The 26,894-nt window shown below is 43.9% G+C and overlaps 1 protein-coding gene across 1 annotated transcript in view; it reads left to right on the top strand.

The window, feature by feature from the left end:
- Window positions 1-26,894, top strand: part of RAB31 (RAB31, member RAS oncogene family) — a 107,881-nt gene that overhangs the window by 51,241 nt on the left and 29,746 nt on the right. The window contains exons 4-5 of the mRNA XM_068562465.1: window positions 10,527-10,598; window positions 11,689-11,795. Of these exons, the coding sequence (XP_068418566.1) occupies window positions 10,527-10,598; window positions 11,689-11,795 (179 nt within the window). The remainder of the gene's footprint in view (window positions 1-10,526; window positions 10,599-11,688; window positions 11,796-26,894) is intronic.

Here is a 26,894-nt window from a genome sequence, read left to right as displayed (position 1 = left end):
TCCCCATATAGGCCATTACAAAGCATTGAGTAGAGAGTTCCCTGTGCTATACTGTAGGTTCTCATTAGTTATCTATTGTATATATGGTAGTGTTTATAAGTCAATCCCAATCTTCCAATTTGTCCCTCCCCTCCCCTTTCCCTCCCAGGTAACCATAAGTTTGTTTTCTACATCTGTGACTCTATTTATGTTTTGTAAATAAGATCATTTGTACCATTTTTTTTAGTTTCCACATACAAGGACTATCATGTGATACCTGTCTTTGTCTGACTTACTTCACTCTGTATGACAGTCTCTAGGTCCATCCACATTGCTGCACATGACATTATTTCGTTCTTTTTTAGCGGCTCCTCTTAGAAGAAGCCCCAGGAGTCTCCTTCAGTTATAAGTGGTACAGCCCAAGAGGGGCAGTTATCTGGCGGCAGAAACTACAGGAAAAAAGCGTGACAGTGGTGTGCGAGAAGGGACAGAGCTAGTTGCTCATAGACCTGGTCCCCAGGGTTGTTCAGCGTGTGGGTGTTGGTGTCATTTAGGAAAATAGGACTTTAGGTGCAGAATTGCCCTCCTGTGTGTCAGAGATGCTGCTGACAGGAGAGCAAGAGGAAGGACACGTCCATGTACTAAAATAATAAATCCTTCGGGAAACACTGTAAACGTCTCTGCCCTCGGCCAGTGGGATGGGACACTGGAAGTGGGGGAGGGGATGGGGAATGGGGATCCAGGAGCGGGGGGGGGGGGGTGGGAATCTCAGCCCTGAGCTGGTCTGAAAGGGACCCAGCCCCTTGCCCTCTGCATCCTCCCCATCACGACAGACCCCACTATCTTCCTTTGTTCCCCAGAGGGCATCTCCCCGTCCTGTGGAGGGACGTGGCTCCTCTAGATGAAGATGCTTCGATAGTCGGGCTTTTACCGTGTGTATCTGGTCTGGGACGTGACACCCTAAGTGGCTTCTAATTGTGAGGCATGGTCTGTGCCGCTTGGGTTGAGGCCAGTTTCCCTCTGTGACTCTCAAGCAGCCTGGGGCAGAGAGCAGGTCGTTTCTACACGGGGACAGAGGAGTGTCCTCTGAGAGGGACCTCACCGTGTGTGCCTTTATCTCCAGAGCAGCCCCTCTGAAGGCGGCGCCTCCACCCTCCACTCCAAGGAAAATGTGCGCTTTGGAGGACAGGGATTTGTCTGTCTTCTTCACCTTCTCTGTTTCCTGTGGCTTCAAACAACCCGGGCTCACGCTCTCACAGGTCTGGGCAGGTTCCTTCGCAGAGGCTCTGGGAAGAATCCGTTTCCTGGCCTTTTACAGAGTCCGCCCACAGTCTTTGGTTTGTGGCTTCTTCGTCCATCTTCAAAGCCAGCAGCAGAGCATCTTCAAGTTTCTCTGACTCTCCTGCCTCCCTCTTCCATGTGAGAGGACCCTTGTGATGACACTGGGCCCACCTGATAACCCAGGGTAATTGTCCATCCCGGGGTCAGCTGGCCAGGAACCCAATGCCCGTCGCTGTGCACCGTAACATCACCACAGGTCCAGGGATTAGGTGGAAACCTTTGGGGGCTGTTATCCTACCTACCAACCCTGAGTCTCCATGGCTTAGAATGGTCCCTGTCACGTGTCAGGTGTCCAGGTGATAGCTGATGAATGAATGAGTAAAGTTAGTGCCAGCCCGTATCTTCATCTGTGTAAGCAATGCTTCATTTCAGAGAATCAGCTGACTAGTGGAAAAAACGTGGAATTTGGGGTCAGAAGACCTGTGTTCAAGGTCTTTTAAGAGCTGTGTGTCTGTGGGCAATTTACATAATCATCCAGAGCCTCAGTTTTCTCATCTGTAAAATGGGAACACCCACCCGCCCCACCCCATCCCCCTGTCTAGCCTGCCTGCACAGGGTTATTGGCTCATCCCGTGGGTTCAGCCTCTGAATGTTTGTTGAGTTCCTGCTGCTGCCCAGATAGGGGGTCACCGAAGGTTCTCGGAGGAGGAGGTGGCAGCTGAGAAATGTGTGAATGAAGGAGGGGGCGAGCCATGTGGGTATGGGTGGAGGAGGGTCCCGGCTGGGGGAAAAACCTGTGACTCCTTGTGGCTGCAGGTTCAGGCCTGGTGCCCCAGCGACGAGGGCCTTAGACACCACAGTCCAGGGGGTGGATTTTATGCTAAGCTAGACAGATGTTGAACAGGAAAGTGACACAATTTGACTTATATTTGAAGAAAAATCCTTCTGCTTTACAGTTAACATGATATGATGTCAAGTGTTTGCTGCATTGGACTCCAGTGGTGGGGGTGGGCTGAGTGGTGAGGGGGGGCGGATATTAGGGGCCACGGGTCAGGGGTGCTGAGTCTGGGGGATAAGAGCACCGACGTGCGTTATACTCTGCTCTCTTCTTGTGTGTGTGTTTGAAAATTTCCACGATAAAAAGTTAAAAATAGATTTGACAGTGTATGTAAACAAGTATCACAACCCAGCAGTAAAAGACAGCATCCCCCAGCCCCCGCTGTGCAGCCAGCGTGGAGGCCATGGCAACATCTAAATGCACTGATGGAAGCTTTGGGACAGTGGGTCACGGGAGGATGACTTGGGCTCAGGAAGGCGATGCACGGGGCGGGGGGGGGGGGGGAGGTTTCCTCGTGGCTGCATCGAGGGCCAGCTTTGCTGGCACCGGGGTGGCTGGCGCCTGGGAGTGCGGGGTCGCCAGCTCGGGTACCATCCCGGGTGATGCTCTGTGGTCCCACTCCGCGGGGGACTCGCCTCCACGATGGGATATTGAAGCTCAGAGGGCCGAGGACGCAGAGCCTGGAGGAGAGAGAGGGAGGTGTACAATGTTCCCCTGGGGAAACCTGAGCTGTCACCATCACCGCTTTTCCTTCGATGATTTAGGGGCAAGTGGGGCACACGTGGTTCTGCACTTATAGGACCCCTCCCTCCCCCCCCACCCCGCGCCAGCCAACTGGACTGAGAGCTGAGGGTCCCCGTGGTTGGGTTTTTCATGGGTGGGAGAAACGTGAATTGTTACAGCACTTCGAAACCTTGACTTCTGTCTTACACATTAGTCTAGGGATCAGAATAGGCCAGCTCATGACCTTGTCTGTTAAAACACACTAATCCTCTTCCCCTTACTCCCACGCCGACACCATTTTTGTGGAAAGACATTTGGATTTGGTCATACCATTTTCTGCTACAGAAGGTTTGCACGCACCTTGTCAGGTGACCCTAAACCCCAGCTTCCTCCTGGGACTTTTGCTTTAACCCTTTGATCTCCGAATGCAGAGGAAGCCCTTTGACATTAACTGGCACATTACAAGAAAAAAGAAAGCAGAGGGGGAAAAAAATCCCCTCTCATTGCAAAAGTAGTGTATCCTGTTAAAAATTTTTTAAAAATAATTAGGAAATATGAAAACAAGTGATGGTTTGCCTATAATGGTATTATTCAGAAATACCCATTTTAATAGGCTTTTCTATTAAACTTTACGTGTTATTGGATTTTAGGACATCTGAGTAGGCATATTAAATAGGCCTCTGCTTTTCTGTGGAGAGAGAGGGTCTGTGTAAAACTTAGAAACGCTCTTCTGAATGACACAGAAAGTACATTCAGTAGTGGTTTTTCCATTCAACTTTTGCCAGCTGAGAATGTCGGAATGTCAGGAATTTTCCTCTACCACTTCCCTCTTTGTTTGAATCCGGAGGGACCTCGGGATGTGTTTTGGCTTCTGCCCGCGGCCCTGGTGTTCTGGGGGAGGGTGAGAATTTCTGCTCGAGCGCTGGCCCCCGAGACAGACCAGCACCGGCTCCCAGGCTGCGTGGAAGCATCTCACCAGGGACAGAGCGTTCTCTGAAAATCCTGAAACAACCGATCCCTGAAGTTCCAGGACCCGATGCCAGAGCCCCCTGGCTTGGGTGACTCATCTGGGGAGAGAGAGCCCAGCTGGGGCCTGTCCTTGTTTGGAAATTTCATGTATTTTCCACCACTGCTCACCCTTGATGTGCAGAATTTTGCTGCTATGAAATTTATGACACCACCAACCTGCGTGTAAGGGATTTTGCCTGAAGCAGACTGGGTGGTCTAAAGGATTAGGTTTCCTGGAATAACACTTCCTGCCTGTGTGCTGAGTGTGTCTGTGTGTGTGTGTATAGGCACACAAAGGATGCTGTGGGATGGGAAGAAGGGAGCTTTGTTTTGCAGGTAAGGCAAGAGCAGGGCAGGGGAAGGAGGTTCCATGCAGAACCTGTCTCACCTTGAACCGTGAGTGTCCTCACAGAGCTGGGAAAACCTGAGCCCCGCCACCGCCACCCCCACACCAGTACAGAGCCAAACGCGGGTCAACACCCTGTCTTGGGTCTTCATCCTGTGCCCCTAAGGTGGGTTCTCAGGACACTCACTAGGTCCCTAGATGTTAATAAATGTTACTTGAAAAATGGTAAAAAGTAAATTAAAAATTCTGAGTTAAAAGGAAAATAAATAGGTTCCTTTACTACAGAAATTTTCAGAGCCTTTCATGTACTAATAAAACTCCGTAAACCTCCAGGGGAACGTTGTAATATGTAGAGTTTCTCAAACTTACATGACCAAGAAGCTTTTTTCCAAAAAGTACTTCAAGGGCACAGGGTTCTGCAGAAAACCCTTCTTTGGGAAATACTAAGCCATCTTGCCTCACGTGCCATTTCATATTTTTCAGAAACTTGAGTTTAATTGCTGCCCGGTATTCCATCATACGGCTAAGCCAAAGTTACGTTTCCAGTCCCCGATGGTTAGACATTGAGGTTGATTACAATTTTTCAGCATTACTGATGATTCTAGAATGAATTCTGGTTTCTTTGAGGCCACCTCTGATCATCCCCTTCAGAAGTGGAATTGTTGAGTCAAAGCATAGGAATGTTTCAAGACTTTAAAAAAATTTTTAATTTTATTGGAGTACAGTTGATTTACAATGTTGTGTTAGTTTCAGGTGTACAACAAAGTGATTCAGCTGTACATATACATATATTCATTCTTTTGTAGATTCTTTTCTCATATAGGTTATCACAGAATATTGGGTAGAGTTGCCTGTGCTATACAGTAGGTCCTTGTTGTTTATCTGTCTTATACATGGTAGTGTGCATGTGTTCATCCCAAGCTCCTGATTTATCCTTCCCCCCTGACATTTCCCCTTTGGTAACCATAAATTTGTTTTCTCTGTCTGTACGTCTGTTTCTGTTTTGTAAATAAGTTCATTTGTATCATTTTTTAAAATTAGATTCCATATATGAGTGATATCATATGATATTTGTCTTTGTCTGACTTTGTTCACTTAGTATGATGATCTCTAGGTCCATCCATGTTGCTACAAATGGCATTATTTTATTCTTCTTTATGGCTGAGTAATATTCCATTGTATATATGTACCACATCTTCTTTATCCACTCCTCTGTCGATGGACATTTAGGTAAGACTTTCTAAATACATTGTCCAGATGCTTTCCAGAAGGGTCATGCCCACTTATCATTCTGCCCGTTGCTGGAAGTGGGAGCAGCACTTTTGCACCTGTGAAAGCTGAGGGTCTTAGAAGCTCAGAGAAGGCCATTCCCTTGCCCTCACTCTGTAGACATCCAGCAGTTACAGCACCAACAGTCACACACACGGGCATAAACAGCCTCTTCTTTTGGGGGACAGATTGTTCACAAGGGATTTTGAACTGGCATTTATTGTGCTGATTTTCAAATAACCTTTCAAGGTGAGAGTTTTTAAAAAGTTTTATCAACCTCCTGTGATTGAGAACTTTGTTTCTAGAAGAATCTTTCATGAGAGTGTTTTATCAGTCTTAATTCCGACCCCACGGAAATGGAATGATGTCATGTTGAGTGTTGAGGCCGATTGTGGCTTTTGTTTTATATTTGTAGGGGAAAAGTATACACATTGTAGGCCAGACGTGATTTATCTTTTTGTCCTCCACAAACATTATCCTTTGGCCAACGCATTACTGGGTTTTGGAACTGAGACACGAACTTTAACTCATTAAAACCCCCAGGTCCCCGGTAATAAAATTTAAGTGGCTTCATCAACAGATTTATTTCAAAATGATTCCATTTGGAGGAAGGAAAGAGCAAGTAATGCATTATATACAAAGCTCTAGTAAATAATTCATGAGACCTGCACAGCAGTGACCATTTCAGATTCACTTCACGGTGTTACAGCTGAAAACGAATTCTGTCTTAGAAAAGCCGCAATTTGCTCCTCTTTGTGTATACATTTTGTACTGACTCTCCTGCTTCGAGTGTTTAAGTGGACCATTCTTAGACGGAGGCTATTTTGGAAAAATAGACATTTTATATAATTGGGCTAAAAGGACACTTTATATGTATTCCTTTCCATTAGCAAAGCAGGAATGTTTTAAAAAATACATGGCTTTTTTCTCCTTTATGGCAGGAATTCTGATTTTGGTTTCTGCATCTGGAGTGGGTTGCCAAAGGATGGACTAAAAATAGATTTTTGATGCCTGACAAGGACAACAAACACAGAGCTGTGCAGCCAGTGCCTATGGAAAGGCTCTGTCCTCAGTGACTCCTGGTCAGCGGCCGGGGTCCTCCAGCTGGGAACTCCTGGGTCCATCCTGAGCTCCATCCAACCCATTCCCTTTTCCGAAAGCCACACAGGAGCAGGGGAGTTTCTCATCAAGGTGGATGGAGACTTGCACGAGGGCGGTGGGGCTGGGGTGGGTGGCCTGCTTCTTTGCACACTCTGGTGAGGCCACACTAGCATCCTGCAGTAAAAGGAATCCTCGGCTATGGATGTGCTTCCAATTTCCAAATAGGATCATTTCAACTTGGCCAGTGTTGATTCAATGAAAAGTATTGCACAGGAAGTAAAAATGAACGATGGTTTTGTTGCTTGCCAGAAAAACATCAGGATCCGAACTTTCTCTCCCTGCTCCCCCCCCTCCCCCCGACCCCCCAGTAAATATGGCTGCTTTTTATTTTTATTTCTTTTTCTTTTTTTATATTTTATTTTTATTTTATATTGGAGTGTAGTTGATTTACAATGTTGTGTTCGTTTCAGGTGTACAGCAAAGTGATTCAGTTGTACATATACATATATCAATTCTTTTTCAGATTCTTTTGTCACATAGGTTATCACAGAGCACTGAGTAGAGTTCCCTGTGCTTTACAGTAGGTCCTTGTTGATTGTCTGTTCTGTATATAATAGTGTATATATGTTAATCCCAAACTCCTAATTTATCCCTTCCCCCCACCTTTCCCCTTTGGTAACCACAAGTTTGTTTTCTATGTCTGTGAGTCTATTTCTGTTTTGTAAATAAGTTCATTTGTATCATTCTTTTAGATTACACATATAAGTGATATCATATGATATTTGTCTTTGTCTGATTTACATTCACTCAGTATGATAATCTCTAGATCCATCCATGTTGCTGAAAATGGCATTATTTCATTATTTTCTATAACTGAAATATGGCTGCTTTTATAAAATTTAAAAATCATTTAAAAATCATCGTAAAAATTTATACAGTACAGACTCTTATGAGGAAAAGGTACACGTGATGAGAAATCCCACTGTTAACATTTTGAGAAACATTATGTTATGCCTATACACACGGACGCACCCAGACACATTTTACCCGAAATTATATTATGCTGCGTCTGCTGCTCTGAGACTGTTGTTTTCGTTTAACGGTATGTCAAGGATATCTTTTCCTATATATAAAAATCCTCACCATCATTTTAATGGTTGTGGCATTTCCATGATATACATACACCGTTAATGAATTCTCTATGATGAACCTTTGGGTTGTTTTGAATATTTTTCTCCTATTTACCACATAGAGATGAGGATCTTTGTGTGACGATCACAAAAGTGGAACTTTGGGGTCAAATGATACACACGTTTCAACTTTTTGTTATATGTTACCAACAGTAGCTTTGAAAGAAGATCTTTTTTTTTTTTTTTAGATAAAAATTGTATATGCTTAAAGTGTGCAACACGATGATTTGATGTATGTATACGTAGTGAAATGATTACTGCAGTCAAGCTAATTAGCATATTTTCTCTTCACATAGTTACCCTTTTTAAGTGGTGAGAACATGTGAAATCTATTCTCTTGGCAAATTTCCGGGTTCAAGTATTATCAACCACAGTCATCATGCTGTATATTCCATCTCTAGACTTACCCACATAGCTGCAACCTCGTCCCCTTTGATCCGTGTCTTCCCACCCACCCCTACCCAGCGCCCCCATCTCCTGCTAACCACCACTGTGTTCTTTGCTTCTATGTACTTGACTTTTTTAAAAAATTGATGTATAATTGTCATACCACATTATGTTAGTTTCAGGTTTACAACATAGTGATTCGGTGTTTGTATGTATTGTGAAATGATCACCACAATCAGTCTAGTTCACATCCTAGGTAACATTCGTCACTGCACAGTTACAATTTTTTTTTCTTGTGATGAGAACTTTTACGATCTATTCTCTTAGGAACTTTCAAATATACAGTACAGTATTATCAACTATAGTCACTATGCTATTGATTCCCTCCCCTGACTTATTTATTTTATACTTGGAAGTTGGTACCTTTTTTTTTAATATAAATTTATTTATTTTATTTATTTATTTTTGGCTGCGTTGGGTCTTCGTTGCTGTGCGGGGCTTTCTCTAGTTGTGGCGAGCAGGGGCTACTCTTCGTTGCAGTGCGCAGGCTTCTCATTGCAGTGGCTTCTCTTGTTGTGGAGCATGGGCTCAAGGCTCACAGGCTTCAGTAGTTGTGGCACACGGGCTCGGTAGTTGTGGCTCGCGGGCTCTAGAGCGCAGGCTCAGTAGTTGTGGTGCACGGACCTAGTTGCTCTGCGGCATGTGGGATCTTCCCAGACCAGGGCTCCAACCCGTGTCCCCTGCATTGGCGGGGAAGCCTGGAAGTTGGTACCTTTTGACCACCTTCACCTATTTTGCCCACCCCTACCTGCGGCCTCTGGCAACCTCCAGTCTGCTCTCTGTATCTGTGAATTCAGTTTTTGTTTTTAGATCCACATGTAAGTGAGATCATATGGTATTTATTTTTCTCAGACTGACTTACTTCACTTAGCATGATGCCCTCAAGTTCTGTCTGTGGTATTGCAAATGGCAAGATTTCATTCTTTTTTATGGCTGAATAATATTCCTGTGTGTGTGTGTGTGGTGTGTTTATATATGTGTGTGGTGTGTGTGTGTGTGTATGTGAGTGTGTATGTGTGTGTGTGTGTGTGTATCATATCTTATTGATCCATTTATCAGTTGATGGACACTGGTCGTTTTTCCACGTCTTGGCTTCTGTAAATAATGCTGTTGTGTACATGAGGGTGAATATATCTTTTCAAGTTAGTGTTTTTGTTTTCTTCAGATAAATATCCAGAAAAGGAATTGCTGGACCATTTAGTAGTTCTAGTTTTAATCTTTTGAGCAACCTCCATACTGTTTTCCATAGTGGCTACACCAATTTACATTCCGGACAACAGTGTATGAGGGTACCCTTTCCTCCATATCCCCGCCAACACTTGTTATTTCTTGTCTTTTTAATAATACCTGTTCTAACAGGTGCGAGGTGATATCTCATGTGGTTCTGATTTGCGGTTCCCTGATGGTTAGTGGTGTTGAGCATCTTTCCATAAACAGGTCTTAAAATACATTCCTGTGAAGTGTATGAGCGCCTCCTGCCCCAAACCCACACCGACCCTGGATATGATCAATCTTTTTAATACTTAATAAGTTAATAAATACCCTATCATTGCTTTTTTCATTTCTTTTATTATCATTGAACATATTTTAAAATATTTATTGGCAATTCATTACTCTTCCTGTGATTTATCTATTTATATATATCCTTTGTTCATTTTTCTATTGAGCTGAGTTATCTTTTTCTTATTGTCTTTCAAAACACCTCCGTGATATATTCTTCAGATATATTCAAATATATTTAAAGATATATTCTTCAAAATATACATAAAATCTGTATGTAGCCCTAGGATAAGTATCTGTCCTGCTTGGGGATGAATGATTCTCATGACCAGCAACACTTGCTCTGTTCACATTTGGAACGAAGCTCATCTCTCTCACCATTTGTTGTGAATTTGTGGGACGGCAGCCTTCCAGACCCGAGGGCGGGGGCCGAGATGCCCTTGCTGCAGTGTTCCTCCTTAGCAGCCAGGCCTGGGTGGTGTGATTTGTGCCAGTCTCGTCTTTTCCTTCCCTTGGCAAACATCTTCTTATCGCTGTATCATCCTAATGACATTGCCCTGGGTCCACCATATTAGATAAGTGGTGAGCAGTAGAGAAAAGAAAATTCATAGGATAGCAACCTTGAAAATAATGTTTAATTTTGGCTTTTCCCAAGAATGAATCTCATGGTTTATAAACTACAAGGGAATGTGCCGTTGAGGAGGAAAATTTAGCATCTGATCTGAATTCTGGGGAAATTCTGGGGATCCTATAGGGATGATGTAGGGTGATAATTTTATGTTTAATTTGGGATTGCATAAAGTATGTTCACTTTGGCCTAAAACTATCCCTTGTTCCTGAACAGTTTCATTCACTGGCTCCCATGTACTATCGTGGATCCGCAGCTGCTGTCATAGTGTATGATATTACCAAACAGGTAAGAAGGTGCCCTTTAGAATTTAGGTGCCGTTTATGGTGATCCTCCTAGAAAGACCAAGGCAGAGGCATCACTGAGTCTCCCCAGCAGCCTGGGGTGAGATTCCACAGTATGCTGGTTGGGGAGAGTGAACACCAGATTTTGAGTTTCTCTCATCTATATGTAGCTAAGCCTTTCAAATCTACCTGCTAAATTAAATAAACAACAGTGATCATTCGTTTTTAAAATTGACTGTCTGTTTGCAGGGGCAAGGTTATGCCTGCTAATACTGGTCTCCAGAATGTCAGCTTTTTAGGAAAAGGAAAATTACTTTTAAGTTTTGCATGTTTGATGGTTATAGATACTTCTTTCCTGTTAGTGTTTCAGTCATACACCTTGAAACGCCAAGGATGATGTTTGTGTGTGTATAGTGTGTCTGCGTGCAGATGGGATGAATGTATTTTTCATTATCATTTTGAGGACCGAGGATACCCATCAATGAATAACGGCAGTGGTCTGCTGGCATCTCCCCCACTCCTGGAACTCAGCGTTCAGGACCTGCTTAACGGAACTTAGTTAACTGCTTTAACTAATTCGATGCTGTGACCATCCATGAGTTCCTGACCACTGCTTCCTAAATGGAGTGGCTACCTTGGCTGTTTCCTGGAGGTCATTGTGAGGGAAGAGCAGTTAGGAAAATAGGATTCTAAAGCGTGCGTTTATGCACGCGCGCGCGCGCGTGTGTGTGTGTGTGTGTGTGTGTATTTTTTCTTTTCTGATTAAGCATGAACATTGGTTCAGTCCTATAGCTTTGTCTTACTCAAGTTGAGGTAAGGCTATAATTTAAAATTAATGTTATTTATAAAAGAAAATTACTAATATGATTATCTTAACTTCAAGTTTCCATTTTAGAAGGGCAACTTTTTACAGGCTCTGTAAGTATAACTTAGCTAATATTAAATTTTGTGCCAAGATTGGGGTACTATGTTAACCTTCGTGTGCCCCCTGAAGATATTTTTCTTCATTAAATTATATTGGGTTTGTATTTCTACATGGTTCAAATATTACACTGATGGGTCTTTCCCAAGATTGATTTACACTTTTGGTTTAGGATTCATTTCATACCTTGAAGAAATGGGTGAAAGAACTGAAAGAACATGGTCCAGAAAACATTGTGATGGCTATCGCTGGAAACAAGTGCGACCTCTCAGATATTAGGTAAGATGCATTTAAAAAATGTCTGTGCAGTTCAAGTCCTCCACCCGAATGTCTGTGCGTAAAAGGCTGTCACAACTGTGTGGTTAAGTCTGTTCTCAGTGTCATAATTTAATCGATGTCATTCACTTGTGGTGATCAAGGTGGTATTTATTCAACCAGAGTAGAATTGAGGGAAAAATAATAGGGAGATGCACATTTGAGGGAGTACCCACTCATAAATATTTAAATCAAATCTCCTGTACAGAGTACAGTTACACCCCTGACTCTAGATGTCTTTGGGCTAAATGGTTTTAATATATTTTTTTAATTAATTAATTCATTTATTTACTTGGCCACGCCGCACGGCTTGCAAGATCTTAGTTCCCCAACCAGGGATCGAACCCGTGCCCCCTGCAGTAGAAGCTTGGAGTCCTAACCTCTGGACCGCCAGGGAATTCCCTTATTATTGTTTATTGTTACCTTTTCTGTTGTTTTTGTCATTATTACTACTATTTGAACAACAGGAATAGATCTTGCAAAAGCCCTTAAGATGGCCTTTGCCAAATCGCTCTGTTTCTTTGGGATTTCAGAAGCTTTATATCACATTGCATCAGGTTGGTTTATAATAACAGCCGTAACCACCACTTACTTGTTTGTTTTTCTGGGGGCTGGACAAATCTTTAAACTCCCCAGACTTAGTTCAGATCTCTGCCTTCTGCACTGTAATCCTGAAACAACCTGCTTGTCTAGAATTCCCAGATGAATGGTTTAACTTTTGTCATGGGAAGGAGGTGGGGTGGGTGGGTGGAGGCAGCCTCTGCTGAGACAAAGCCTTTGCTCTCATCCGACACCATCGAATTGTGGTAAAGGTGCGACTTTCAGTAAACTAAGCCTTGTGTGTCGTGGGAGAACTAATGGATGACAATGTAAGCAGAAAACGATTTAAACGTGAATGGAATTAGTTAGCACTCTTGACTGTAGGGAATTGAAACTCAATTGAAATTAATTTCAGGAAAAAGGGGAATTTATTGGAAGGTACTGGGATCCACATGATAAAAAAAAACAGGGGTGCCTGTAGCTCTGGTATTTGATATGTTCCAGCTTTGGTTTCTAGAAAGATCCTGGCCTGGCGCTCTCTTTGTTTCTACATTGCCATAAAAGGATTGCCCCACGTCATGAGAAAGCATTTGTGGCCAAGGGAGGGGATGTGGGTGGGACAGATGATTTCTCCCACCATAATCACAAGAATGGGAGGGTGGGTAGTTTTGAAGAGGGGCAGTTCCTGGAAAAGTCCAGCCTGATGTCTGTGACATGTTGGTTTGGCTGCTGGCACCGAAGTCACACTGTTTCTTAGGGTGGAATTCACTGTTTTGCATTCTCAGCAGACGTTCTGCTTTGTCTGCTTATCTATACAGTTTTCACAACCTCCCATTCACATAATCCTTCCGTCTCACTTCCATTCGTAAATGCACTCACAGCCACTCCATCCCTGAAGGGAGCCAATCCAGCGCTGCTTCCAGCTTCCAGTGTGACATCATAGGGTCCCCCCCCCCCCCCCCGCCCGGTTTGGCCTCAGTGGGTCTGAATGTGGCTTCTCCAGCTCCCGTAGTTGTGGTTTAAAGGGTGGAATGTGGATCTCTTGTTAGACACAAAACTCTCTTAGATTTTTCTCTTTTTTTAAAATAATTAATTAATTAATTAATATATATATATATTTTTTGGCTGTGTTGGGTCTTCGTTTCTGTGCGAGGGCTTTCTCCAGTTGCGGTGAGAGGGGGCCACTCTTCATCGCAGTGCGCGGGCCTCTCACTGTCGTGGCCTCTCTTGTTGCGGAGCACAGGCTCCAGACGCGCAGGCTCAGTAGTTGTGGCTCACGGGCCTAGTTGCTCCACGGCATGTGGGACCTTCCCAAACCAGGACTTGAACCCGTGTCCCCTGCATTGGCAGGCAGATTCTCAACCACTGCGCCACCAGGGAAGCCCAGATTTTTCTCTTAAATCTCCTTGTTATTGAATCAAGGACATAACTCCCTTTGCAATTCTCCTTCAAACCTCTGATTAACTCAACAAGAAAACCCAGTTTGATGCTAGTAAATTTAAAATTTTTAAGCATTTAATATATTTTATGGAGATAATTGACAAACCATAAGACCCATGTTTTAAGTATGCAGTTCAATGAATTTTGTGTATGTATAGAGTTGTCTAGTCAGCCTCACATCTCATTTTAGAACATCTCCACTCTACAAACAAGCATCATGCTCATTTACAGCCCCTTCCAATTTCCACCTCCTTCCCGCCCCTAGCAACCACTAATCTACCTTTCTGTCTTTATTAATTTGCCTTTTGTGGACATTTTGTATAAATGAAATCATACAAATGTGGTCTTCTGTGCCTGGCTTCTTTCACTCAGCATACTTCCAAGGTCCATCCATGTTGAAGTTTGTGTCAGTTACTTCATTCATTTTCATGGCTGACTGTTATTCCATTGTGTGGATATACCACATTTTATTTTTTCATTCACCAGTTGAAATTCGAGTTGTTTCCACCTTTTGGCTATTATGAAAAGTGCTGCTGTGAATAATCATGTACAAATTTTATACGGACATATGTTTTCATTTCTCCTGGGTGTATACGTAGGAGTAAAATTTTGGGTTCATTTGGTAACTCTGTATTTAATAATTTGAGGAACTGCCAAACTTTAAAAAAGAGGGAAAAAAAGAACTTCAACCCTAGCCTCACACCTTATATAAAAATTACTCTAAAATGAATCATAGACTTTAATGTAAAATGTAAAACTCTTAGAAACTTTTAGAAAAAAATGTAAGAGAAAATCTTGAGAATCTGGGGTTAGGCAAAGAGTTCTTAGACTTGATAACAAAAGCCCAGTGTATCTAAGGAAAAATGGATCAATTGGACCTCTTCAAAATTAAAAACATTTGCTCTGAGAAAGCCCATGTGAAGAGGATGAAAGACAACGTACAGACTGGGAGCAAATATTTGCAAACCAAACATCTGACAAAGGACTAGCATGTAGGCTACATAAAGAACTCTGAAGACTTAATGGTTAACAAAGTCTGATTTTAAAATGGGCAAAAGAGATGAGCAGACATTTCACCCAAGAGAATATCAAGATGTTGAGCAAAGCCCTGAAAAGTTGTTGAATGTCATAATCAGGCCATCAGAATGGCTAAAATAAGAAAGAGGGCTAACAACTAGTGCGGGTGAGGGTGGGGAGGAACTGGATCCTTCGTACATTGCTGATGTGAGTGTAAAACTCTGGAAAACAGTTTGGCGATTTCTTTAAAAACTAAATATGAAATTACCATATGCCCAGCAATCACACTCTTGGGCATTTATCCAAGAGAAATGAAAACTTACGTTCACAGAAAACCTGCACATGAAAGTTAATGGAAACTTCTTTAAAAATTAATTAATTATTTATTTACTTTTGATTGCACTGGGTCTTAGTTGAGGCATGTGTGCTCCTTAGTTGCGGCATGCGAACTCTTAGTTGCGGCATGCGAACTCTTAGTTGCGGCATGCATGTGGGATCTAGTTCCCTGACTAAGGATCAAACCCACGTCCCCTGCATTGGAAGGCAGATTCATAACCACTGTGCCACCAGGGAAGTCCCCACGGAAACCTTATTTGTGATGGAATCAGTCCAGATGTCCTTCAGTGGGCACACCAGGGTGCGTCACACTGTGGAATACTACTCAGCAGTGAAAAGGAACAAGACGGGTACAAGCAACCTGTACGAACCTCCAAGGAAATATGCTGAGTGAATAAAGCCAGTACCAAGGGTTTCATGGTGTATGATTCCACTTATATAACTTTGGGGAATGAAAGCATTTTAGAATTAGAGGGAAATTGGTGGTTATGGTCAGGGTGAGGTGGGCGGAGGGTGGGGAGGAAGGACAGCATGGACATAAAAGGGCAGCACGAGGCATCCTTGTGATGCCGGAAACGTCCACCTCTCTGTGGGGAGGACACGAACCTACACGAGTGATAATACACACACACAAGCGCCAGTAAAACCAGGGGAATCTGAACAAGATGGAGTGTATTGGTGTCAGTATCCTGGGTGTGATGTTACAGTTTTGCAGAACGGTGCCACTTGGGGAAACAGGGCAAAGCGTACAAGGAGTCTCTCAGTATTATTTCTGTAACTGTGTGTGAATCCACAGCTACCCCAGTACAAATTTCAGTTAACAAAGTTGGATTTAGATAAAAATAATAAGTAAATATTAGGCAGTGGTGTGTGTGTGTGGACATGTATATGTGCACATATACATGCATATTATGTATATTATATATGATTAACTAAAATTTTGTAAACACACTGAGCCAAAGGATGACTTTAACCACTCCCCCGCCACACCCACTGTACAGAAGAAAAACGGGAACTATATTAAAAATTCCCATTTAGGAAAGCGGGGAAGGGGAAGCCTGGTGGATTGGTCCTTGCCCAGAGGATAAACTTTCTCCCGCTAGACAGAAATAGTCTGGTAAATGATAGGCCTGCGAGCCTGACGGCACCTGCTGTTGACTCCTTTCCATGGCAGTGGAATTGCGTTCTTGGCCAACCAATCCAGCTGCTCCAGATTCCGCCTGCCGGTACGATTTTTCTGGGGAGTTAGCCAAGTCTCTACACCCCAGACCTTATTTAGAGCTTGACCTTCTTTTACTCTAATCTAAAATACTTTGCTCTTCTGTAATTGCCACAAGACTATAGTTTCTTTTTCACTGGGGGTTGGAGAAGGAGAGTATGTAGATTTGGTGTGTATGTGCGCGTGCGCACACGTGTGTGCGTGTGCGTGTGTGTGTGTGTAGCGGGAGCCGGGCTCACCTAACAGACTTTGGTTGTGTAAGCTTGTAAATCCTTGAGCAGAGCTAGGCCTGGCGTATTTTGAAAGTGCCTGGACTTGAAATGGGATTAACTCCGTGAACTTGATTCAGCCCGCTGGAGGCGTTTGTGTGCAGAAGTGCTTCGCAGGGGAGATGCCGATCATGGGGTCAGTGGGTTTCACATCCACCAATATTCCAGAAGAGGGTAGAAGGGTCTGACCACACCCCAGCGTGAAAGGCTCTCACGGGCATCTGGTCAGAGGAACTCAGGACTTCCAGTTTGGATTTTTTTTTTAAGTCTCCTGATCTTTGTGAGAGATTTTCCTGAATATCTTGAAGAATTCTAGACAGAATCTCGGTCTCAGATTATTGTGGAGTTGGAGTGATGTGTGGTCTCTCTGAACGCAGGCGAGGAAGCAAACCGGAGCTGGTGACGCTGTGCGTGAGAAGACTGTCCCCAGCTTGCGCACAGCAGGTGCTCCGGGACGTCCCTTCCCTGCTTTCCTGCCCCCTCCCTCCCCATTGAGGACGGGCCTTGGGGAGACGTGTGTGTGACTCCTGATGGGGCCTAGGCGATGGGGCACCTCCCTTCTCCTTACCATCTGCTGATGCTGGGAGGGGGCGTTGCAAATTGGGGACATTTTAGGAATATACATAGTTGAAAGAAAATCAGAGCGCCTGCGCTGAACTGACTGTGCAGGGCCTGAGGTGGCCGGGCTGGAGGAGCACAGCCGGCTTGGAGCCCGGACAGTGACCATTTGCTGACATGTGCTGAGCAGGGCGGGTCCCAGGCTTCTGAACTAGTAACACGAGGCCTCGGGCTAATTGCAGGTGGCTCTGATGAGGGCACATTTGGCCTGGGGTCTGGAGAGAAAAGAAACCTTCTTCTCAGGAAGTCTGGAGAGCCTGCCAGAGACTGCACGGCCTTGTCCTGGGCCTGGTGGGAAATTTTGGGCAAACAAGTCTTGAAAAGAAAAAAAAGAAATAGATCACCTCGCTTCAGGAGTTTTAAAAGTTCCATGAACATAAGAATTGCTTAGCACACGTGTTAAAATTCAGATTCCAGGATTCAGTTCCATAGATTCTGATTCAATAGGGCAGGAGCAGGCTGGGGACAGATGCATTTTGTAAAGCAGTTCTTTTACAAGTGGTCCAAGGGCCATACTCGCAAAAGCATTGCCTTAGGTGATAGGAGTTGATGCGAGGGAAGAGGGACGGGGTCCTGGAACCTGGCTGGGCTTCTGACTGCAGGCCACACCTGCCTGGGCCTCCCTGCTGCCCTTCGGAGCTCACAGAGGCTGGAAACAGTGGTCCAGCATCATTCAGGATATGGAAGAAGCACCACTGACCCCCCATCTTGTCCCCTTCAGAAGCAGCTCCAGTTCTCTGCCCCCTTTTTTGCATCTCACGATGACAGTCGTCAGGAGAAAAGATGCGATTGTGGGTTGGTTTGCCTCCATCTGATTGATATCAGATGCCGCTGGACCAGCATCTTGCACCCAGCCCCCTCCTGGATGCTGGGACTCCCCCAGATCCAGCCTGTACTTGGTTGCCTTGGCTTGGGCCAGGAATTAGGATCACCTTGCTTGGGTGCTTTCATGTGATGCACTGCAGGTATTTCAGGAACCATCTGCTTTAATCAATGATGGGGGGAAGGGTCCTCCAGGTGTTGAGGTTAGAGGAAGAAGAGGATTCCCTATCCCACCCCTGACACTTCAGCCAGAATCCCCCCTTCACTTTTCCCCATCAGCCTTTCAAGCAGCCTTGATCTGTAGCCATCATAATAAGTAATTTATTGGAGAAATTACCCCCACCCCACCCCTACCTCATAGCAGGCTCCAGTTCTGTTTCCTTGATTTTCTTTTCCCGATTTTGGACTCTTGACTCTGTACACAAACCCCCCTGTGACCTCTCCAGATTAGGAACTCTTCCTGCCTTTCTTGATCACTTAGACATTGGCCTTCCTCTAATGGGTTCAAGCTCAGGGGTCTCCTGACATCCTTAGGGCTGTGAACGAATCAGAAAGGGTGAAGGAGTGATGGTGTAGAAGTGCTGATAGGAGAGAGCCCTTGAGGCCTGATTTATTTTATCTTGCCCATGGTAGCAGATGGAAGTTACCCACCGAAAGTAGTGGTGGAGTCTGGGGCTTGGAGAGGTGGTGGGTGATGACCTGGGGATGCCCAAGGTTCCTCCCTTCCCCCTCTAAATACAACCCAGGAGATGATCAGGGATGGAATCCTGAGGAATGGAATCAGGGTCTCTGAGATCTTACAGCAACACTTCTGGTGTCTCCAAGAGAAACATTGTGAGAGATTGGTTGGGCTGCTGCTGATGAGTCAAGACTTTTCTCCTGGAGTAGAGGTCGTCTTCCAAGAACAGAGCAGCTGGGGTAGAAGTGAAACTAGGCTGGGGGACGAGGAAGGCGGTTTATTCTACCAGTTTTCAGTTATTCGATTAGCAAATAACTTTTGGTAGTTCTGTGTGGACCAAAGTACTATGGGAAGTACAAGAAGAGAGAAGAAAATATTTTCTTAGAGCTATTTATTTCTATTTGGGGAGCCAAGAGGGATATACAGGGGGAGGAAAATATCTAATGAGTAGTACAAGACTATGTTTAATAAAGTTCCAAAGTTAAGGTGCAGGAAGGACAAAGGGATTCAGGAAAGGGAAAGTCTGTAGTCGCAGACGGTGATTTGGAAAGGCTCATGGATAAAATGTGTCACAAGCTGGGCTGTTAAGGATGAGTCGGGTAGGAGGAAATTCCAGGAAGGGAAGATCATGGGCAAAGGCATGGGCGTGGGAGGGCCTTTGACAGGTGTCATGGGGGGGTGGGGGGGACATCAAGGGTATCTACCTGATCGTCTGCCTTCGGGAATGGGGAGAAGATGGGTGGGTGGTGAGTGGCTTAAAAGTATGCAGAGTGTCTGGGCTCAATGTGCAGGGCCAGGATGACAGACCCCTGAGGTCCTGCCTCCTACTTCTGTCTCTGATCCCCGGGCTCCATCGCCCATCAGTCATGGCTCTGTCTTCTCCTGAGCCTCTGTGGTCTCAGGCTTCTTCTTAACACAGAGCTTCATGTAGTCACCACCAGCTAAAGCGATGGAACCTATCTGCCAGCACCACAGTAGTCGTGGGAGCCTCTCTGGATTCTTGAGCAAGTAAGGCTTCTTGCAATTTCCTGTGTCATCTAGAGCTGGAAACCAGGGTGAGAGCTGGACATTGCAGGTTCAGTGCCCCCTGTGCAGCTTCCTGAAACACATGCCAACCCAGTCAGAAATCATCAGGCACCAGTGGTTTCAAGTTCTGGGGAGAAAGTTGAGGTCTTCAGTAGATGAAAAATATATTTGGAAATAAATATTTTTTTACTAAGAATATATGAATTGCTTTCACTTCTTACATGTGACTCCAAAACTCATTCCAGTCTTGACAGTGGGCCAAAAATGGGTATAAGAGTTTGTTTAAAATTATACAAACCAAGTAACAGAACTTGAGATGTTGGATGATAAAAATCCAATTTATTCCAAATACTAAAAAGCAAAAAAGCCAACGAACATCAAAAGCCACTACTGTGCAAGGTGTGGAAATATCATGGCAAGTATTAAAACACACCCAGGGACCTCCCTGGCGGTCCAGTGGTTAGGACTCCGAGCTTCCACTGCCGTGGCCCTGAGTTCAATTCCTGGTCGAGGAACTAAGATCCCACAAGCCACGTGACACAGCATAAACAAACAAACAAACAAGTAAATGAATGAATGAATGAATAACACATCCAGCATTTTCCTTACATGAGATGAGGAAGCAGAGTAGAGTCTGCGCTGTTAAAATGTGCGTTTTGTGCCCTGAGATGCACCGTCCCGTGTTTCTACCTTCTTCTGATGCTGTGCAGTGGCTGAGCCTGCATCTACTGCTTTTATCCAAGTGGAAGGGAAGGAACTGAAGACTGACCTCCCCAGAGAGGGATCTGGAATTGCTCTCTGTTTCAGTTATGAAGTTTTCTTAATGAAGAATCTATAAAACATTTACGTATATCTTAAAGAACAATACGAATTTTAAAGAATAAAATGAACAGCTCTGTACCTACTCAGTCACATCCCCTGCTCCCCATCCAGAAGTAACTGCTGCTCTGACTTTTGTGATAACCATCACTTTTTTTTTCTTTGTACTTTGCCACCCATGTTTGCATATCTGAACAATAGATTTAGGTTTGCCTGTTTCTGAACTTTGTGTAAATGGAATAACCCTGAGTGTATTACATGATGGTTTGTCTCTTACCCTCAACTTGCCTGGGAGATTTCATCACAACGAACATTAGCTGTACCTTGTCCGTTTCCACGGCTGTACACGTTTTGTTTTTTTTTTCTTAAAGGCAGTCTTAATACACTATTTATTTTTTAATTTTTATTTACAAATTTATTTATTTATTTTTGGCTGCGTTGGGTCTTCATTGCTGCGCGCGGGCTTTCTCTAGTTGCAGCGAGCGGGGGCTACTCTTCGTTGCGGTGCACGGGCTTCTCATTGTGGTGGCTTCTCTTGTTGCGGAGCACGGGCTCTAGGCACGCGGGCTCAGTATTGTGACTCTCGGGCTGTAGAGCACAGGCTCAGTAGTTGTGGCACACAGGCTTTGTTGGTCCGCGGCATGTGGGATCCTCCTGGACCAGGGCTCAAACCTGTGTCCCCTGCACTGGCAGGTGGATTCCTAACCACTGCGCCACCAGGGAAGTCCTGTACACAGTTCTATTTGATGAGTGCAACACAGCTTATCTATCCATCCTACAAGTTATGGGTATTTGCGTTATTTCTGCCTTGTTATTATGAACATTGCTTCTTGAACATTCTTGCATATCTCATAGTGCCACGTGTTAGCATTCCTCTAGGTTCGGGTGTGTAGGAGTCTAATTGCTGAGTCACAGGGTGGGTGCAAGCTCAGTTTTACTAGGTGATGCCAATGTTTTCCAAAGAGGACACCGGTAGTGCAGGAGACTTCCTGCTACTCAACGCCCTTAGTGCTGTAAGACGCCAGGGCATGGAGAGAGATCTGATAAGAATTTCAGTTTGCGTTTCCCCAGTTACCAGGGAAGTTGGCATGTTTTTATTTATTGGCCATTCAAGTTTTGTCTTGTGTGAAGAGGCTGTTCAAGTCTTTGCCACTTTTTCTCTTGGGATATTTACCTTAATCTTGTTTATTCATAGGATCGATCGATCTATCTATCTATCTATCTATCTATCTATCTATCTATCTATCTATCTAATTTGATGGTATGTGTTGAAATATCTTCTTCAAATTTATGTCTTGTATTTTCACTCTTTATATATATTTTTTAAACTTTTATTTATTTATTTTTGGCTGCATTGGGTCTTCGTTGCTGCGCGCGGGCTCTCTCTAGTTGCAGTGAGCGGGGGCTACTCTTCGTTGTGGTGCGCGAGCTTTTCCTTGCTGTGGCCTCTCGTTGTGGAGCACGGGCTCTAGGTGCGCAGGCTTCAGTAGTTGTGGCACACAGGCTTCAGTAGTTGTGGCACACGGGCTCTAGAGCGCAGGCTCAGTAGCCATGGCGCACGAGCTTAGTTGCTCCACGGCATGTGGGATCTTCCCGGACCAGGGCTCAAACCTGTGTCCCCTGCATTGGCAGGCGGATTCTTAACCACTGCGCCACCAGGAAAGTCCTCTCTTTATATTTTTACAGCATCAGAAGCCTGTAATTCCTACCTAAGAGAATTTATCAATTTTTTCCTTTATGTTTTTTGGGGGGGAATGGTCGAGGGAGGGCGAATCATTTAAGAAATCTTTCTGTACCCCCGAGATCATGAAGATATTCCACTGTGTTGATTATCTTTTAAAAACTTTACAGTTTTGTTTTCCTGTCTGTCTTTAAGTCACTTGGCACTGATTTTATGTGTGCTGCCTAGTTTCTCCTATGTGGATATCCAGTCGTCTCAGCACTCTTGGTTGTAAAGTCCATTCTCTCCCCACTGAAATTCCACCTCAGTCATGTATCACGTGTCCTGGGTGCACAGGTCTGTTTCTAGGGCTCTCTGTTCTGTTTCACAAGCCGACTTACCTATCCTCATACCTATACTACACTGACTTAATTATCACAGCTTTATCATGTGTCTTGATAAATGGTCTTGGACTTCTGATATGGTCTGGAATCTCTGTAACCGATATTTGTTGGCCCCAGGGAAGGTTTCATGAGAGTGTAGGGTGTGGGTGTGGATGTGTGAGTTCTGGTCTGGTGGAGATTAGGAGAGTGTTGGGGCGCAAATCTACATGTGTGTGTTGGGGAGTGTTTATTTTTATGGCCGATTTAAAAAATATTTAAATAAACTTTAGTTTAGAATAGTTTTATATTTACAGAAAAGTTGCAAAGATAGTATGGAGTTCCCATATACCCCATATCCAGTTTTCCCTATTGTTAACATCTTACATTAATTACTGTGGTACATTTGTCACAGCTAAGGAACTACATTGATACTTTATTATTAACTGAAGTCCATACTTTACTCAGGTTTCATTACTTTTCCCCTAATATCCCTTTTTTATTATAGGATCCCACCCAGAATATCATATTACATCTAGTTGCCATGTCTCTTTAGGCTCCTTTGGGCTGGGACAATTTCTCAAACTTCCTTTGTTTTTGATGACCTTGACAGTTTTTAGTACTAGTCAGATATTTTGGAGACTATCTCTCAATTGGGGTTTGCCTGATGTGTTTCTCATGATTAGACTGAGGGTTTGTGTTTTGGGGAGGAAGACCACAGGGGTGAAGTGCTCTTTTCATTACTTTATTATTAATTAAGCATAGCAAGGGTTCATGTTATCAACATGATTTGTCATCCCTGATGATATTGACCTTGATCACTTGGCTGAGGTGGTGACTGTAAAGTTACCCTCCCCCGCTTTGCTTACCATGCTCTTTGGAAGGCAGTCCCTGTTCCCAGCCCTCACTCAAGGGGTGAGGATTATCCTCAACCTCCCTGAGGGAGGAGTCCCTACATAAATTATTTGTAATTCTTCTGCTGATGAAATTTGTCTCACCCCCAATTTATTTATTCAGTCATTTACTTATATCAGTGTGGACTCATGGATATTTATTTTATACTTTAAGTTATAATGCAGTATTGTATCATTTAATTTGTTACCCAAATTGCTCCCACTTTGGCCGCTGGGAGCTCTTTCTTTTGGCACCTGTGTCCCTTTAACATGTACGCATCATTTTGGGTTTTGAGCACTTCCTTACTTTCTGACACAATAAGATGTTCCAGGCCCATCTTGGATGGTTTAGGCTACAACCCTAGATTCAGCCATTTCTGCAAGCAGCCCTCATTCCTTTAACTGGAGAAGGGTATTTAGAAACCAAGATCTGGACTGGGTGTGCTCATTGCTACTGGGGTGTCATTGAGTCTAGGCCCTCTGGGTGAACAGAGCTGGGAAATATATGTATGTATGCTAACAGGAGTATACATACACACGTATCTATAATTATTTCTGTAAGTATCCATTTGTATCTATATTAAGATAAACATAAGTTCATATTGATAACTCTGACTTTAATCCAGAACCATAGGGATCATTGTAACCTTCTTTACGGGGTGGGGGAGGGATGTTTTAAAAAATTATCAACTGATGTATGATTAAACAGAGGGATAAGCTTTTGTTGCTGGAGATTTTCTTAGAAGATACAACAATCTTTCCCCCTTTCACTTTACATATTGCCCAGACCTTTAAGAGTTCAAAATGTGACTTCTGTGAAGAAATACAGCTATGTCAGTGGTTACTTTCAAATGGCACGATATTTACTTATCTTTATATACTGTTCACTTAGGCAGTGGATTGAAAACAAGTTTAACCATCATCACCATTATCATCATTGTCAACCTGAATTGAATGCTTACTGTGTGCCAGATACTATTATAAGTAGTTTAACTGCATCTTCACAGTCCAGTGAGAGTTACAATCATTCCCCCATCTTATCAATAAGGAAACAGAGGCACGGAGACTGAAGAGCTTGCCCAGGTCCTGTGGCTGAGAAGGTGTAGGGCCCAGCTTTAAACCCAGGTAGTCTGTCCCAGAGCCGATGTTTGATGTTTGTTCTATGTTCCTCTCCTAAGAAGTACGAACAGGATCCAAGAGGGAAAATAATTTCTGATCTACCGAGAGAAAATAAATGGCAGCTGATTTGATTCTGCTCAGAGAATTTGGAGCTAATGATTTTTTCCAGTGGTTTCTCTGGCCTCTTGGGACTAGCCTACATTTCTGTCTGGAGAAGGGGTATTTGGAAGCAAAGGAGAGGCCAGGCCCCCATCGGGAACCTGTGTTTTCTGCTCAGTCCTCATTCGATTCAAATTCTGACATTTTCCGTGAGAAACAGTCCATGTAAGTCTGTGGCAGGAACCTGACACTGCTTGTTTGAACCTGACACCAGGAATTTGGCCCCAGGTTAATAGCATTTGCAGACGCATGAATAAGCAGTCTCGGCCCCCTGGGAACAGAAATCCTTCCCTGGGTACACATGCCAAGTGCTTTAACTGTAAGCGCTTAGATCATCATAAAGAGTTATTTTCCAATCCGATATTTATTGAGAAGGTAGTAATTCTTTTTTTCTTAAAGTTCAATTAAGTTTTAGTTCCACCTGGCAGATAAACCAATCTGAGGGTCTAAAAGAACTGGCATTTTGAACAGAGATTTTGCTGCTTTAATTATTGCTAACATGGTTGCCTCCTCTGGGTGCTACACAAATATCTTGGATATTTAGAGAAAATACGAGCTGGTAGGAGCACAGTAAGCCCTGATTATTCATTTCAGGGGCTGCTTGAGGGAGCTGGGGAGACGGAGACCACTTCATGACACACAACAGCCTTTGCAAACAGCCTGCAGCCTTCCTCTGATGGGCTTTGGTGGAATGTTGTGAACGATTTCCATTGCTTTTGGCTAGAATGCCTTAAACACATGGGAGGGTTTTGAAAAAAATAATGCCAGCAGACATTCAACAGCCTCTCCTGCTCACAGTGCCTTGCTGCGTCCTCATGGCCAGCTTAGTTGGTTGCTTCAGTTTGACCTTGGTTGGAAGGGGGCTGTGGTTGGAGGAGAGAGTAAAATTACAGGGCAAACATTTTTCAGTGAAATGGTAACTGTCATATCCCAGAAGTCTGGCAGAATATAAAATGCTTGGTTATTGCTGGTATGGTATTTTAGAAATATCATATACATGCTAGAACACACCAGAAACACCAGAAGTTTTCGGTTGTTTAGAGCTCATGAGGCCGCTATTCTTTTATCACTTATAAAATGGTGCCTGATAAATGTATACTTTATTATGTCCTACGTATAGTCATCTTAATACAGATTTCCAAACTCTGGACTTGATAGTGTCAGATTATGAATTGGATAGACTGCAGAAATATCAAACTCAATATTTTACAGTCTACCTTCTAAAAGAGTTGTTTTCAAGCTATAGAAAGCATAAGAAGCTGTCGTGAAGTTGCTAAAATGCCTATTTCTGGGATGTGCCCACTAAACATTCTGCTTCAGTAGGTCTGGGGCACAGGGGTATTCATTTCTAACAAGCCCTGAATAATCATAGGCTAGGAGGTCTGTAGAACACACCTGAGACTGATGCTCTACAAGATGCATTAGGCGTCCTCTGAAGACGTCTAGAGAAGCTTAGTGATGGTTGTTAATGTGACAGAGAGAAGTGCGGGAAGCTTGGATGTATGTCATTTTGTCTCTTTGTTTTTAGCATCAAAGTGTCTTGTTTTTTGACATATGTGTTTAATTTTCTGGGAAAATGAGGACTTTTGTGCACCTGCTCCAAGACACCTGAAAACTTCTTAGGAGACATAGCTGCTATGCAGTTACCCACGAACTCTGGAATCACATGGTTACCCTGCCAGCAGTGTTTGAGCGCCCCTCTGTCTCCACATGCTAGCACTGCAGATAGTAAACGTTTTCATCTTGGCCAGTCTGATGCATGAATGATGCGATCCGCATTTTCATGTGAATTTCTTTAATTGCAAGCAGGATTAGGAAAACCAAGATTATCTGCTGAAGAACTGTTCTTTACCTATATACAAGAACTATTCTTGGGCTTCCCTGGTGGCATAGTGGTTAAGAATCCGCCTGTCAATGCAGGGGACACGGGTTAGAGCTCTGGTCCAGGAAGATCCCACATGCCGCGGAGCAACTAAGCCCGTGCGCCACAACTGCTGAGCCTGCGCTCTAGAGCCCGTGAGCCACAACTACTGAGCCCGAGAGCCACAACTACTGAGCCCGAGTGCC

This window comes from Eschrichtius robustus, chromosome 14 (assembly GCF_028021215.1).
Source record: "Eschrichtius robustus isolate mEscRob2 chromosome 14, mEscRob2.pri, whole genome shotgun sequence".
NCBI lineage: Eukaryota > Metazoa > Chordata > Mammalia > Artiodactyla > Eschrichtiidae > Eschrichtius > Eschrichtius robustus.
This window is presented reverse-complemented; position numbering and strand designations above follow the sequence as displayed.